The 13,321-nt window shown below is 52.3% G+C and overlaps 1 protein-coding gene across 1 annotated transcript; it reads left to right on the top strand.

Annotated features, from left to right (window-relative positions):
* The first annotated feature begins 4,543 nt into the window (after positions 1–4,543).
* LOC103817973 (protein DGCR6) lies at positions 4,544–13,169 on the top strand. The gene is made up of 5 exons (XM_009092205.4): positions 4,544–4,737; positions 4,806–4,966; positions 5,597–5,697; positions 10,240–10,380; positions 12,410–13,169. Exons 1-5 carry the CDS (start codon positions 4,610–4,612, stop codon positions 12,491–12,493), a joined length of 615 nt encoding a protein of 204 aa, XP_009090453.3. The 5' UTR covers positions 4,544–4,609; the 3' UTR covers positions 12,494–13,169.
* The last annotated feature ends 152 nt before the right edge of the window (positions 13,170–13,321 follow it).

Below are 13,321 nucleotides of genomic sequence, written 5' to 3'. Positions count from 1 at the left end.
TATCCAAGGTCATTCTTGCTTATGAAGTGTGCAGTGACCTGGGAGCACCTGCAGCAGCCAGCTGGGAGCCTCTCTGGCCAGGACAGGGGAAGAAGCTCCTGCCCCTTGCCCAGGCTCCCCAGGCAGGGTGTTGCCCATGGGATGATACAGACATGGCACCTCACCTCAAACAGACCTGAGACCCTTCTCTCTGCAGGTGGCAAAGACATGAGATGCTCCTGAGCTGCTGAGCCACAACCCACGTGAATTTGCCCTGGCTGAACATCCATGTCCCATCCCAGGAATGATGCACACACATGGCTGTGGCATCTCCTCTGAGTCCCCATGGAGCTTGGCTCAGACAACCAAAGCCTGGACATGTTTTCTGACAGGTTTCCAATGATGCACGCTGCCCTCCCCAGCCCAGGAGCCCTGGGTCTCCCAGCTACAGCAGCAGCCAGGCAGCAGGAGAGCGTGTAGAGAGCCAGCGACCACCTCGATCCAGGTCTTATTTTAGCTGCAGCTCAGGGGTGAAATTCCCGTTCATATTCAGCTCCAGAGGCCAGAGCAGGGGAAACTCTTTTACTCTGAAGTGTTTAAATTGGAATAAATACAGTGAGCCTGAGGCTGAGGCTCTGGCCCTCCCCTTGCCCGGGGGATGAGGTGAGGGCCCACAAAAGGTTAAAGTGGCCTGAAAAAAGGAGGGGGCAAGACTGGGGACAGGTGGCAAAGCCAGTGTGGTGGATGACCACGCAGCCAGCGCAGGGTGGAGTCAGAGGGCTGCTGCTGGAACCCCTACCCCAGAGGGCTGGTGCAGCTCTTAGGGGGTCCAAAGAGGAGTTGGAGGAGACTTGAGGAAACCATCCAAGCCAAGCTGGATGAGGAGAGACAGATCCAGCCTTGAGGAGAGCAGGCCCCCAGACCTGGCCCTGCAGGAAAACCCTGGCTCCAGCCCTGGCTCAGGCTCCAGCCAGGGACTGACTGCAGGCACTGTGCCTTGGGCTGTGCTGCACTCCTGCCACTGGCCCAGGCCATCTCAGTCCATACCAGCACCACGGCAGCAGAGCCGCTCTCAGCTCAAGGACCAGCTGATGCTGACCTGTCCCTGACTCCATAGGAAAGGCAGTAAAGCTATGTTTGTGGCAGAATTGGCAGTGCATTAGCCTCTTTCAGTGACAGCTGGCTGTCCAGTGACACCACGCTCACCAAAGGTTGGGTAGGCCACCCCCAGCTCTAGAGTGGTGACTCAGAGCCATGGTGATGCGGCAACTCTCCCAGGGACTTCAGGCTTGGACAGATATCTCCTGCAGGAAGGTGTGTGCTCAGGGTTCTTGGACATTATTCCCCATGGCAATATACCCCCATGCACCAGGCTCTACAGATCCTCCATTCCTATTGCTTCCACCCAGCCTCCTCTGCACCAGCAGCTCGATGAAAGCCCCACAGCTGGTTTGGGGGCTCAAGAAGCAGCAGCAGGACAAGATCAGCCACAGATTCCTCTGTGCCAAGGCAAGGAACATCTCACTCTCCCAATGCAGAGGTCCCATGGCCATGAGCACCGAATTGTAGCTTCATCCTGCCCAGAAGGGAGAGTCCCACTGGGCTCTTCCCCAGCCACTCTCTCACTCCATGGTGGGGGTGACAGGGTGAGGAAGGACAGAGGAGCTTTCTCAGGTCTGTCTGTCTCTTCATAGTTCAATCCAGGCTTAGTTAAGGCTCTTCCTGGGCATCACAACCCAACTGCAGGATTGTTTCTGCTCTCAAGCCCCTTGGTCCAGCAGAAATGGTTTCATCCTCAGCACTAGCATGTTCTAGGGAGCTCAGGAAGTACCCGTGTTTCCTACAACCTATGCTATGTTACCTGCTCGTGGCACCACTGCAAACACTGTTAGCTTGTCAGGGACTACCCCACCTCAGCCTGAACCCACCACCAAGAGCCTCCATCCCAACATATCTTGATGTACTCCCTGCCCGGACATACAGAGCGTGGGACACCCCAGGTCACTGTGTTCTCCAGCCTCAGTTCCCATGTGTGCCACCCACACACCTTTCCTACATTCCCAGAGCCAGCCTAGGACTGCAGATTGTCCCCAATGGCTGACCCAGCTGCAGTTCAGCTCACTGAGCTCCTTCCTCCAACCCAAACCCCATGTCCCTCTGTCGCCATGGCACTTGTGCAGGTCCTGGCAGAGGACCCTGTCCCAGCTCCATCCCTGCAGAGAGTTCACCCCACGTCCCCACCAGCATCCTGGCCCAGCAATGCTCCCAGTGCAAAGCTCCAGGTACCTCATGGAGCGCACACCAGCTCTGATCCCGCCTCCCCGCGGGAGCCCCAGGATCGCAGCGTTTGTGTCGCCAGCCCTGCAGCCTGCAGAGGCAGCGCCCGGAGCTGCCGGGCTAATGAGAAATGCATGGGAGCCACATCTGGTAGCGATTGAGCCGGGAGCAGCGCTGGGAAGGGAGGAAGCGCAGATTTCCTGCAGCACAAAGGAAGGGAGAGGAATGTCCGTGGCAGAGCAGAGGCCCTGGCCACCCCTTCCCTCCACCTTCACAGGGGTGCACAGGCACCACATGGTGCTCACTCCCTTGGTGGCACTGCTGGAGAGTGTCCCTGAGCATGTGCCCTCCTCTTCCCCGGGCTGAACCTCTCTCAGCTCGCTCCCTTTCCACCCGCAGGGATGCACAGACACCCGCTGTCCACAGCCATGGCCACACACTGCCAGAGCTCCTGCACGGCCTCCTCCCTCCAGCCTGCTGCCGCTCAGGGTCCCCACAGCCACACTCCCCCAGGCTTGAAAGCCCCTTAAAACAGCCTTGGGCAGGGAGCAGAAGCCCAGTGAAGCCATGAGAGCAGCAAAGTAAAGGCAGAGGCTGCCTTTACTGTGCCATGCCCATGAGGCTGTGGCACTGTAGGGGACAAGGCAGGTGGCTTTTACATCCTCACCAGTGCAGGCAGCCGTGCCAGGGGAGGCAGCTGGTCTGGTCATATTTCAGAGGAAGCCTTTGTCACCTGAGCATCACTGAGCATCACTGAGCATCACATACCTGAGCATCACTGGACTTCAATGGGATTTTGGGTTTTGTTGCTGGGGATATTCCCCGGGACAGCAAAACTCTGTGACAGCAGGTGACACACAGAAGGGGATATTTAGCAAAAGCTGCCATCAAATCTTCATGGAGGAGTATGGCAAAGTGTTTGGCATGCTTTCATCCTGATCCAGGCTATTGCCCCAGTCAAAGCTGGGCAGCACAGCTCACAGCTCTGTTTTAAAGGACCCATTACCCAGCAGCTCAGCAGAGGCTGCAGCACTCAGCCTCTCGCTGCTCCAGCACAGCAAAACCTCGTAGTGGTTCCTGAGGAAATCATTTCATGGATGTATTGCTACCAGGCTGGGGGAAGGATAGCCAGGGTACAGGCTGGACAGATGGACACAGCAGGGTTAACTCCATAAGGTCTAGGTAGCGCAGGCATTGAGAGATCTGCAATCAGCACAAACAAAGCCTCTCCAACACTTAGGATTTAGGGTTCCTTGAATGGAAATTTAAGGCATTGAACTGGGGGAAAGAAAGTAACTTCCATTCAGGGATGTTTTCAGGATACCCCATTTTGCTGGAGATGCTCTGTGTTCTCTCTGCTATTTCCAGTCACCTTGAGCAGCAGTGCAGCTTCTGTAGGCTTTGAAGTCCTATTAAATCCAGTATTTTAATAGGACTTTTTAAAGGCATTTAAATACATTTTAAAGTATTTAAAAGGCATTTTTAACCCATTTCAATGAATCTTTCTTCTTACTAATTCAAGACAGGAACCTTTTCCTGTGCTCTGCTGTCATGAATGCACAGCTCATACTTCTCCACCTCTCATCTCCAACAACCCAGCGTGCACGGGAAGGACCCATCACCATCCCAGCATGCAACAACCCATGCGTTTTCAGGGATTGGAAGGAATCTGGGCAGCTGTGTGGCCTCATCCTTCCCAAGGCATCCACAAACATTGCCCAGCACGACCCTGGCACAGTGTCCATAGGGGATGTTCCCCACTTCACAGGCTGGAATTACTTCACAGAGTGCACTCCCACCAGCACTGGGGACGCACCACATTTTTGGCCGTGGTTGAAGCCACCCTGTCATCCACTTTTGACTCATCATCTCCAAAGCGGACAAAATACGTCCGAAACGCTCCTGATAAAGTCATTTTAAACATCTGTAGCTGCTTCCAAGCTGGAGCAGGGGGATATTCCGAGATTCCTCCCCGTGCGTCCCATGGGATGGGCTGGGGTTGAACCGCCTGGAAATCTCCAGCCGTGGCCCGAGGGCGGCCCGAGGGAGGCCCGCGGGGGGCCAGGAGCGGTAAGGACCGCACGAGCGGGAATCGCGACACGGAGCGGCGGGGGCGGAGAAATGGGCGTGGTCATGGAAAGGAGCTGGGTCGTGATTGGCTGTTTCTGGGGGCGGGGCTTGTAAAGACCGGAGGGGCGAGGCTTGAGCGTCTCGGGGGCGGGACGGGATGGTGGAGACGTGGGCGGTCCAGCGCATGCGCAAATTTCGGCAGGAGGGAGCGTGTGCGCTGCTCTGCGCAGGCGCAGATCGCGAGAGGGCGGAGAGGCTGAGGCTGAGGGCGCGGGCGCGGGCCATGGCGGTGGCGCGGCCCGGTGGGTTCGAGGCGGCCGAGCAGCAACAGCAGGAGGTGCTGTCTCGGCAGCAGGAGCGGCACTACCGGCTGCTGGCCGAGTTGCAGGCCCTTGTCAAGGCGCTACCCAGGTGAGCGGAGCGCGAGGGGGGCCAGGGGCTGCTGCCGGTGCCGGCGCTGACCCGGTTTGTGTCCGCAGTGCCTGCCAGCAGCGTCTCTCGTACACGACGTTGTCCGAGTTGGCGCTGGCGCTGCTGGACGGGACCGTGTTCGAGATCGTGCAGGGGCTGCTGGAGATCCAGCACCTCACCGAGAAGAACCTGTACAGCCAGCGGCGACAGCTGCACAGCGAGCACCGCGGTACCGGGGCCACCGTGGGGGGAGTTACGGGCCACTGGGGGGACTGCAGAGGGGAGCGCTGGGGCGAGGGACAGGAGGACGGCCGTCCTGAAGCACTGGAGGGGACAGCGGGGGTGGACGGCTCAGGAGAAATGGGGGTGGCACTCCAGGGAAGTGATGGGGACCCTGCGGGGGGGGACGGGCCTGGGGCGTCTCTGGGGTGGGGAGGAGGTTCGGAGGGTACTGGGGGGTGGAGCGGTGGGGGACACGAAGGAGACAGGTTAGGGAGGCAGTAGGGACTTGGGGATGGCACTGGGGGGGGGAAGGCGGGTGACAGTGATGGGACAGGGAGTGATATTAAGGGGGCAGGTTGTGAGACAGTGGAGGACACTGCGGGTGACACTAGAGGGAACTGGGGAACTGATGGGGACACTGGGGGCTGGGGATGACGCTGAGAGGGACGGGTTGGGGGGTTTGTGGATGGCACTGGAAAGGCAGGTTTGGGGCACCCTGGGGGTGGGTTGTGAGGGCATAAGGGAGCTACAGGGAATGACACTGCACGTTGTGGGGAGGGCACTGGGGGGAAGGAGGGGTGACACTGGGAGCACCTGGCAGCAGCGTGTCCTCCTGAGCCGCCTGTGCCGCTGTCAGGGCTGAAGCAGGAGCTGTTCCATCGGCACAAGGAGGCCCAGCAGTGCTGCAGACCCCACAACTTGCCACTACTCCGTGCGGCCCAGCAGCGTGAGATGGAGGTCCGAGGGGCTGGGCTGGAGGTGGGGGTGGCAGTGGTGGAGTGCTGTGTCCCTTCCCAGGGCTCTCACAGCCATGTTGCTGCAGGAGCTCTGCAGCATCTCCAGAGGGTTTGGCTATTCCTATCCTGCAGCCTCAGGAGACACCAGCTGTCCTGGCTGGCCTTGCTAGCACAGACCTAGTTTCCCCACTTCAGTCTAGAGGCCTCATCCTCTTGCTCTACCTTTTGTCTCCTCAAGGTAGGGGTGGTGGCTCTTGCCATCCCTGGTGTGATCTGAGAATTGTGGAAGCTCAGGAGCCTGCTCCAAAGGCAATTCTCTCCACAGTACTTTAATGATCCATCATTATCTGATGGGCTGAAGCCTGTATAGGATAGGTGTACCTATCCTATGGAAGTATCACTGATAAGGAGGAAATACCTCGAGTTTCATAATTTCAGTAAGAGTTTCTGAGAGTATCCCAAGGCATTTCAAAAATATTCAGTCCCAGAGGACTTCTCTGTTACCTCTTCGTTATAGATAGAGGCCATTTTGTAATGCAAAAAAATGGCAAGTAGTTGGTTATGTTAATCAGTGGAGTTGAAATGTGGGGATAAGCTACTTTGGTCCACATTAGGTGGATGAGAACAGTTTCCTGCCTTGGCCCATGGCAAGCACCATGTCAGTGCTTGCTGTTGTTGCATTCTTCGATGTTTCCACATTCCTCATTTCCTGTCAAGGTAACTAAAGCCAGGCTGGACCTCTGGTACCTGTCCTTGTTACTTCTGTCTCTGAGTAACTTAGACTTCCAGCAGTAATCTCTACTGCCTGTTTTAAATGCTTCCAATATTTTATTAAATTGCCCAGATATGTCTCACTTCTCCTTGTCTTACATGCTGTGCAACTTCCTCTTACCCGCCCTCTGCCTTTCTTCTGTTTTCCTCTCCCAGGTGTTAATAAAGTCACTTCTTCCTATCTTTATCCTCTGACAATTCTGCTGTAGAGCATTTTGGGAACAGATTGATCATCTCTTATATCTGATATGTGTGTAATTGGAGGTGCCTTCTGTGGTTTCCATGACCAGCTCCCATGAGATAGCTTGGGATAGGTCTCCAGGACAGGTAATACAAGGTGTGTGTTTTAGATGTTTGGCTCCTCAGTGGAACCCATGGCATTTAGAAAAGCTTAGCCCATCATTCAGGGTCCTTGGCCAGCAGGGCTGAAGCTAAACTTGTGTGCCTCAGATTCTTCCAAGATATGGCCCTTTTCTCTAAACCAGAATTAGATGCCAACACTAAGCAATGTTTGGCACTTAAATTTGGGTGTTTTGTTCAAGCCCAAAGAAAGTCAGTCCTCCAGCACAGTAAGTGAAGGAGGCAGTGGCACACTGAGGTGGGTGGGAGGAAGGAAAATCTGGGGAATGAGGCATTTTGATCTGTTGTGTCTCCCACAAAGGGATTGAACCCCTGGACTGCAGAAAGTATGAGGACAGAGCTTGCTTAGGTTTGTTCCTCAGCACCTTTGGTGAACTAGCAGTCATCACTCTGCCTTGCCTTCTGTTGGGGCTGGAGTTGTCTTGAGTTTCTTCCCATTTATTGCCGTGAGATCTTGCCCTGAATGTTTCCTCTGGAGCAGCTTTTGTGTAGTCACCTTCTAGTGGATCCAAGTTCTGCATCCTCCTTAATTGCAGGTGGTTCTGTGAAGGTTTCTCACTGTGACGTGCTAATTGTGAGCTCTACATCCAGGAGAGGTTCCAAGAGGTAGCTCCTGCCCCATGTGAGTGATAGCTGCTCTTTGTTAGGTCACACCTTTTCCAGAGACCCATGGATACCCTTGTGTCCTGGGGCCTCTTGCTGATCTGAGTGACCCTGAGAAAAGTCTGAAAGTTTCTTTTCCCAGCTTGGCACTCGAAGAAGGTATCAAAGCTCTTCAATTCTCGGTCTCAAGGTTGTTTATTGTTCTTTATCTATAAAATATTTTCTCCTGTCCTGCTGAGGTCCGTTCAGCAAGACGGCCCAAGGCACTCTGCCTGCCGCCGGGGTAGCATTATGTCTTTATACTAAAAGCTCCGTTTACAATGTTTACAGGTACTTTCCAATAGCTATCACCTATATCAGACAGTGAGTTTCTACTCTTAACCAATCTAAAAGTGCCAGCATCACAGCAGAAAATGGAGGCCAAGAAGGAGGAGAAAGGCAGGACACGCCCAGATCCATCTGTCTTGCCCCCTGAACGTCCATTCTAAAAAGCCCCAAAATCTACTTTTTCACCCTGTGATAAATTCACTATCATTCTACTTAAACTTTCACGGCTTGCAGATCTTCATCTAAGGTTGGTAACTTGCTCCACGGATCATAATCAAAACCACAGGCATCTTGGGCTCTGTGCCAGGGTCTCTGAGACCCCGGCAGGGGTCTTGGCTGCTCAGCCAGAGGGATGTCCTGGGTCCTGACACCCTTGCTGCAGACACACCTCAGCCCTTCCCCAGACTGGTTATGGCCAAGAGTTCTGTCACACAAATTCTGAATTTTCACCAGGAATTTTGGCAGGGTGGAGGTGTTCAGCTCCCCTCCAAGGCCATTTTAACCATCAGCCACTGAGGTTTGTGACTTCTGCCTTTTCGTGCAGTGGGGATAATTTAACTACATGGATGATTCTAGCTGAACATGCGCCTGTGTTCTCTGTTACAAAGGGGCAGTATTGCGTGAATGAAATGATGAAACTTGTGGCTTTTCACAGAATCACAGGATAAGCTGAGTCAGAAGAAACCTACAAGGGCCATCCAGTGCAGCTCCTGTCCCTGCCCAGACCCCCAACAATCCCACCCTGGGCATTCCTGGCAGTGCTGGCCAAAGGCTCCTGGAGCTCTGGCAGCCTCAGGGCTGTGCCCATTCCCTGGAGAGTCTGGGCAGTGCCCAGCACCCTCTGGGGGAGAACCTTTCCCTGATATCCAGCCTAACCCTCCATGACACAACCTCAAGTCATTCCCACAGGTCCTATCACTGATCACCACAGAGAACAGATTTGTGTCTGTCCCTCCTCTTCCCCTTTCAAGGAAGTTTTAATTTCAGTGAGTCTTCCCTCAGTCTTCTCCAGCTGAACAGACCATCTGCTCCTTATATGGTTTCCCCTCAAAGCCCTTCACCATGTTTGTTGCCTTCCTTTTGATGCTTTCTAACGGTTTATTTATTTCCTACTTCTTGCAGGAAAAGCATAGAATCATGGAATAGTTTGGGTTGGAAGGGACCTTCAAGTTCATCCAGTCCCACATCCTGCCATGGGTGGGGACACCTGCCACTATCCCAGGTTGCTCCAAGCCCCATCCAACCTAGTCTTGGACACTTCCAGGGATGGGGCAGCCACAGCTTCTCTGGACAACCTTTGTCAGTGTGTCAGCATCCTCACAGGGAAGAATTCCCTCTTAACATCTAATCCAATTCTGCCCTCTCCATTTGAAGCCATTCCTCCTTGTTGTGTCATTCCATCCCTTGTCCCAAGTCCCTCTCCATCTCTCTTGGAGCCCCTTTAAGTACTGGATGGGGCTCTAAGGTCACACAGAGGCTTCAGCCCTTGGAGCATCTCCATGCCCTCCTCTGGATTTGCTCTAGCAGCTCCATGTCCTTCCTGTCCTAGGCCCCCACAGCTGGAGGCAGCTCTGTAGGCAGGGTCTCACCTGAGCAGAGTAGGAGAATCTGCCCCTTCACACTGCTGCCCACCCTACAAAAATGAGCCTGTCATTGTTTTTTGATGGGGTTTGATGAATCCTGTTGTGCTCTGTGGCTTGCAAAGGAAGTCCTCTGTTCAGTGCAGCCTGGTGAGGTTGTATCACCTCTCCATACATGGGGCTCTTTACTTGATCTGTTCTCTGCTTGTCCCCTGCAGTCCTGCTCTCTGCCTCCATTCCTGATTTCCAGCATGCCTTTGTTTGCTGGGCTCCATTCTTCTCTGAAGGCAGCACAGAAACTCTCTGCTGAAGTTTGGGCAAATGTTGGTGAGGCAAGAGTGGCTGTGTCCTCCTGGTTGGAGCTATTCTGGCAAAGTCCTTCTTTCATAATGTTCTCAGTCGGTCAAAAATAGAGCCCAGCATTCAGATCCTTTCACAAATAAATAGGATCTGTATGGGGTTTACAGCTCCAGTTCCATATTAGTGTCTAGGGGAGCCATCTTGATGAGCTTCAGTGGCCTAGGTTATTCCTTGAAGGAATAATCTTCAGCCTCACCTGAGGGGTGCATAGTTCTTGGGCTGACCTCAGGCATAGTTCAGGTGATGACTCATCAGAGAAAGTGATTCAGACACTGTGGTCTCTCCTCATGGTCTTTCCTGACCTCTAAACACTCAGAGAGCAGGCTGTTCCCATGACTTCCCTGCATTTTCTTGAGTGGCAGCTTTGCAGGTGGAAGTGTTAAGACATGGAGCTGTGCTGGTTGCCCACTGCTGTCCTTGGACTCATCAGGAGAGATTCAGGGCCTGGTTGCTCTTGGATTCAAAGTAAAAATTTTAGAGATGAAAAAAAGATGGGAGGAATGCAGATACTCCACTTTCCCATTGACTTTAATGTTTTTCAGGCTATGGAGCAACAGATCCGAGAGGAACAGCGAATGATGGATGAGAAGATAGTCTTGGAATTGGACCAAAAAGTAATTGACCAGCAGAGCACCCTGGAGAAGGCCGGGGTGTCTGGCTTCTACATCACCACCAATCCCCAGGTTGGTGTTTGAGCACGGCAGGCAAGCTGTTTTGACAAGAGCTTGGAGTGACAGGACAAGGGGGAGTGGCTTCCCACTGTCAGAGGGCAGGGTTAGGTGGGATATTGGGGAGAAATTACTCTCTGGAAAGCTGGTAAGGCACAGGTTACCCAGAGCAGCTGTGGCTGCTCCTGTATCCCTGGAAGTGTCCAAAGCCAGGCTGGATGGGGCTTGGAGCAACCTGGAAGGTGTGCCTGCCCATGGTAGGGGGTGGGAATGGATGGCCTTTAAAAATCCCTTACAACCCAAACCATTCCATGATTTTTTGACAGGGCTCTTGGGTTGGTATCTTCAATTTTTTAAAAAAATCTCGCTGTAGATAAATTGGGGATGGTGTGTCAACCAGAACAATCCATCCTTTGCCTCCCTGCTGGTGGGTGATGTGCACTGGACAGAACTTTTACTCATTTCATAACTAAAGATCAAAAACCCAGGTACCATTTGGCAGCATTCCCAACTTCCTGCAGTATTTTTTTCCATTGTGGAGGAACAAAACATAGTGGCAACAGCCTGCAGTCCTGTGACTCTCAAATGGGTCTGAAAAGCACTAAAAGAATTAATTTACTGCATTTATATTCAGCCTAGCTATGAAAACTGACTTCAAGACTGTTTATTAGGCACTTTGTTCATTCTGGCTTGGGACTTGCTGGAGCTGATGATCTCAGGCTATGATTAAAGAATTGTTCCCAGTTTCCCCAGGGCATTTGCTCTCAAACTATCTGAGGAGTGACCTGAATTTGTCCACACTGTCCTTATTTATTTATTTATTTATTCCTTTATGTCCTTTGTTCCAAAAAAACTCAAAATTCCCGAGACTTGTAAAGCCATACAAGTTTGCAGGGAACACAGAGTCAGGCTGTTCTTAACTCTGTTTTTTCAGCTGATTAAATGTCACTTTGATAAAAACCTACGGCTGAGAAAAGACAGCTTAAATTAAGTTAAACAGGCATTTTCTAACACCCACTCACATGATTCCCAGTTGTGGAGCCTTGAACAAGCCTCTCATTTTTTCAGTGTTGCTATTCCCTGGTTGTATAATGCAGAGCCCATTCTCTCCCTCCTTCCCTGCCCTTCATGTTGTTTTTGTAAGCAATAAGCCTTATTAGGGTTCCTCTTTGCCACGTTGTGTATGTTTGCCTTTAGGATAGGTGCCAAGCCCAACCTGGATCTTGGCTTGTGCCTGTGAGTGCCGCCAAGAAATCCCTGCTGGAATCTGTTCACGCGGTTCCCATCAGCTGATGTGTTTTCCCCCCAGTCTGTATGAAATGCTTCCTTGTGCAGGGGATATATTCTTAAAAAAATAGATTTTTACTTCCATAATAAAAAGGCTGAGTCACAGACCTACAGTCACAAATTATTGGCTCCACCATGTTGTCTCTGAGCTAGATATAACTAAAGAATGAGCAGGTGGCAAAGGAACTGTGAGCTAATGTCTCCAATAGATTGTGGTCCTGGAAAAGGGAGTTTTCCAGAAATAGGGAATGAAATGCTTGCAGGGAATTTGATGCACCAGCACAGCCATGTGTCGCACCTGCCTTGGATCCCACTTAGAGGGTTCCCAAAGCGATCCCTCCTCTTCCTGCCCTTCTCTGCTGGGAAGAGATCAGGAAGTTGGGAGATGCTGTGGGGGGTGTGGGGAGGGGCCTGGAAAACTGGGGCTGCTGCCCCTCCTCAGTGTGCCAGCCCTCATAGCCCCTAGCACATTTATCATGGTCAAGAAGAAAAAGCCACTCTGGATCTTTAAGGAATCCTCAAGAGCTGGGATTCCTAAGCCACAGTTTGCAGCAGGTCTGGTAAGATGTCACTGCTCGATGTTTTAGAGAAACACCTGAACAAGATAAAGCATTTGGTTTTTAGCTGCCTGGTTGATTTTTTTGTAATTCCCTAACAGCAAGAAGCTCTTGGGGAGGTGGTACAGGTCAGTCCTTCCTGCTTCCTGCAGCAGGGAATGGAATAATCTCTTTGCACAAACATTTTTCTCCCTTTGCAGGAGCTGACTCTACAGATGAATTTGCTGGAGCTGATTCGGAAGCTGCAGCAGAAGGAAGCTGAGGCTGAGAAGGCTTTTTCCTGAAAGAGCAAATCTGCTGTTCACCTCCCAGAGTTTTTCCTCTGACTTCCCTGTAAACAACAGACTGTCCATGCATTTGTTTTGTATTGTGTCAGGAAGAGGCTACAAGAGTAGAAGAAATTGCTGAGACACTTAGATTAGAGCTGGAGCAGGCAAAGCCCAGCAGAGGGGATGGTTTGGAGCCTAGGGATGGCTCTCAGATCCCTCAGGATCTCAGAATCCTCAGAGCAGTGTCAGCTGCATCTGGCTCAGCTGGGAGCTGATGGAGCATGGTCACCTGCCAGGAATGTCTTGCAGTGATGCTGAGGCCATCACTGAGCCAAGGCTGGGCTGAGCACACAGAGCCCCGCTGTGTGAGGGTGACCCTGTGTTTAGATCATATAACGGGGGGGTGGGTGGGGTGGGGAACAATTCCAAGGATGCTTCTGTGTGTTGTTAAGGCAGAAACAACCTCTTAGACAGGCAGACCCTTCCCAGAGTCTCCTCCAGGCTGGTACCAGCATTATCTGTATTCGTTTATCTTTATGCTGGCCAGCATCATCTGTATTTTAAAGGAGGATTTCAGGCCTCAGCCCAGACTTACTGGACTGGTGTTTGCAGTGTTCCCATTGACTCAGAAAGCAGAGCTTTTGCTTTGTTCTTTCAAACCAGTTTCCAAATGAAGATAAAGAAACCACTATCCTTTTGGGGCTGCAGTTTTCTGAATGCCAGTGGTTGTGTTTGTTTGTCCTGTCCTCAGTTGATGAGTGTCGGGCTTGTGGTGCATTAGATGGAAGCTGGGGAGGAACCTGGAGTATTTCTGAGATCTTTCAGGATGCTGGAAGAGCTTGT

Source organism: Serinus canaria, chromosome 15, assembly GCF_022539315.1.
Source record: "Serinus canaria isolate serCan28SL12 chromosome 15, serCan2020, whole genome shotgun sequence".
Classification (NCBI taxonomy): Eukaryota; Metazoa; Chordata; class Aves; order Passeriformes; family Fringillidae; genus Serinus; species Serinus canaria.
The sequence above is the reverse complement of the archived record's forward strand: the minus strand, read 5'-3'. Positions and strand labels throughout refer to the sequence as shown.

What these genes read in the sequence shown, in the direction of transcription:
- LOC103817973 (XM_009092205.4), top strand. Translation starts at nt 4,610, where the DNA reads ATGGCGGTGGCGCGGCCCGGTGGGTTCGAGGCGGCCGAGCAGCAACAG. An exon ending in GCTGCACAGCGAGCACCGCG is followed by an intron (nt 4,967 to 5,596) that starts GTACCGGGGCCA and finishes TGCCGCTGTCAG; the next exon opens with GGCTGAAGCAGGAGCTGTTC. An exon ending in CCCAGCAGCGTGAGATGGAG is followed by an intron (nt 5,698 to 10,239) that starts GTCCGAGGGGCT and finishes AATGTTTTTCAG; the next exon opens with GCTATGGAGCAACAGATCCG.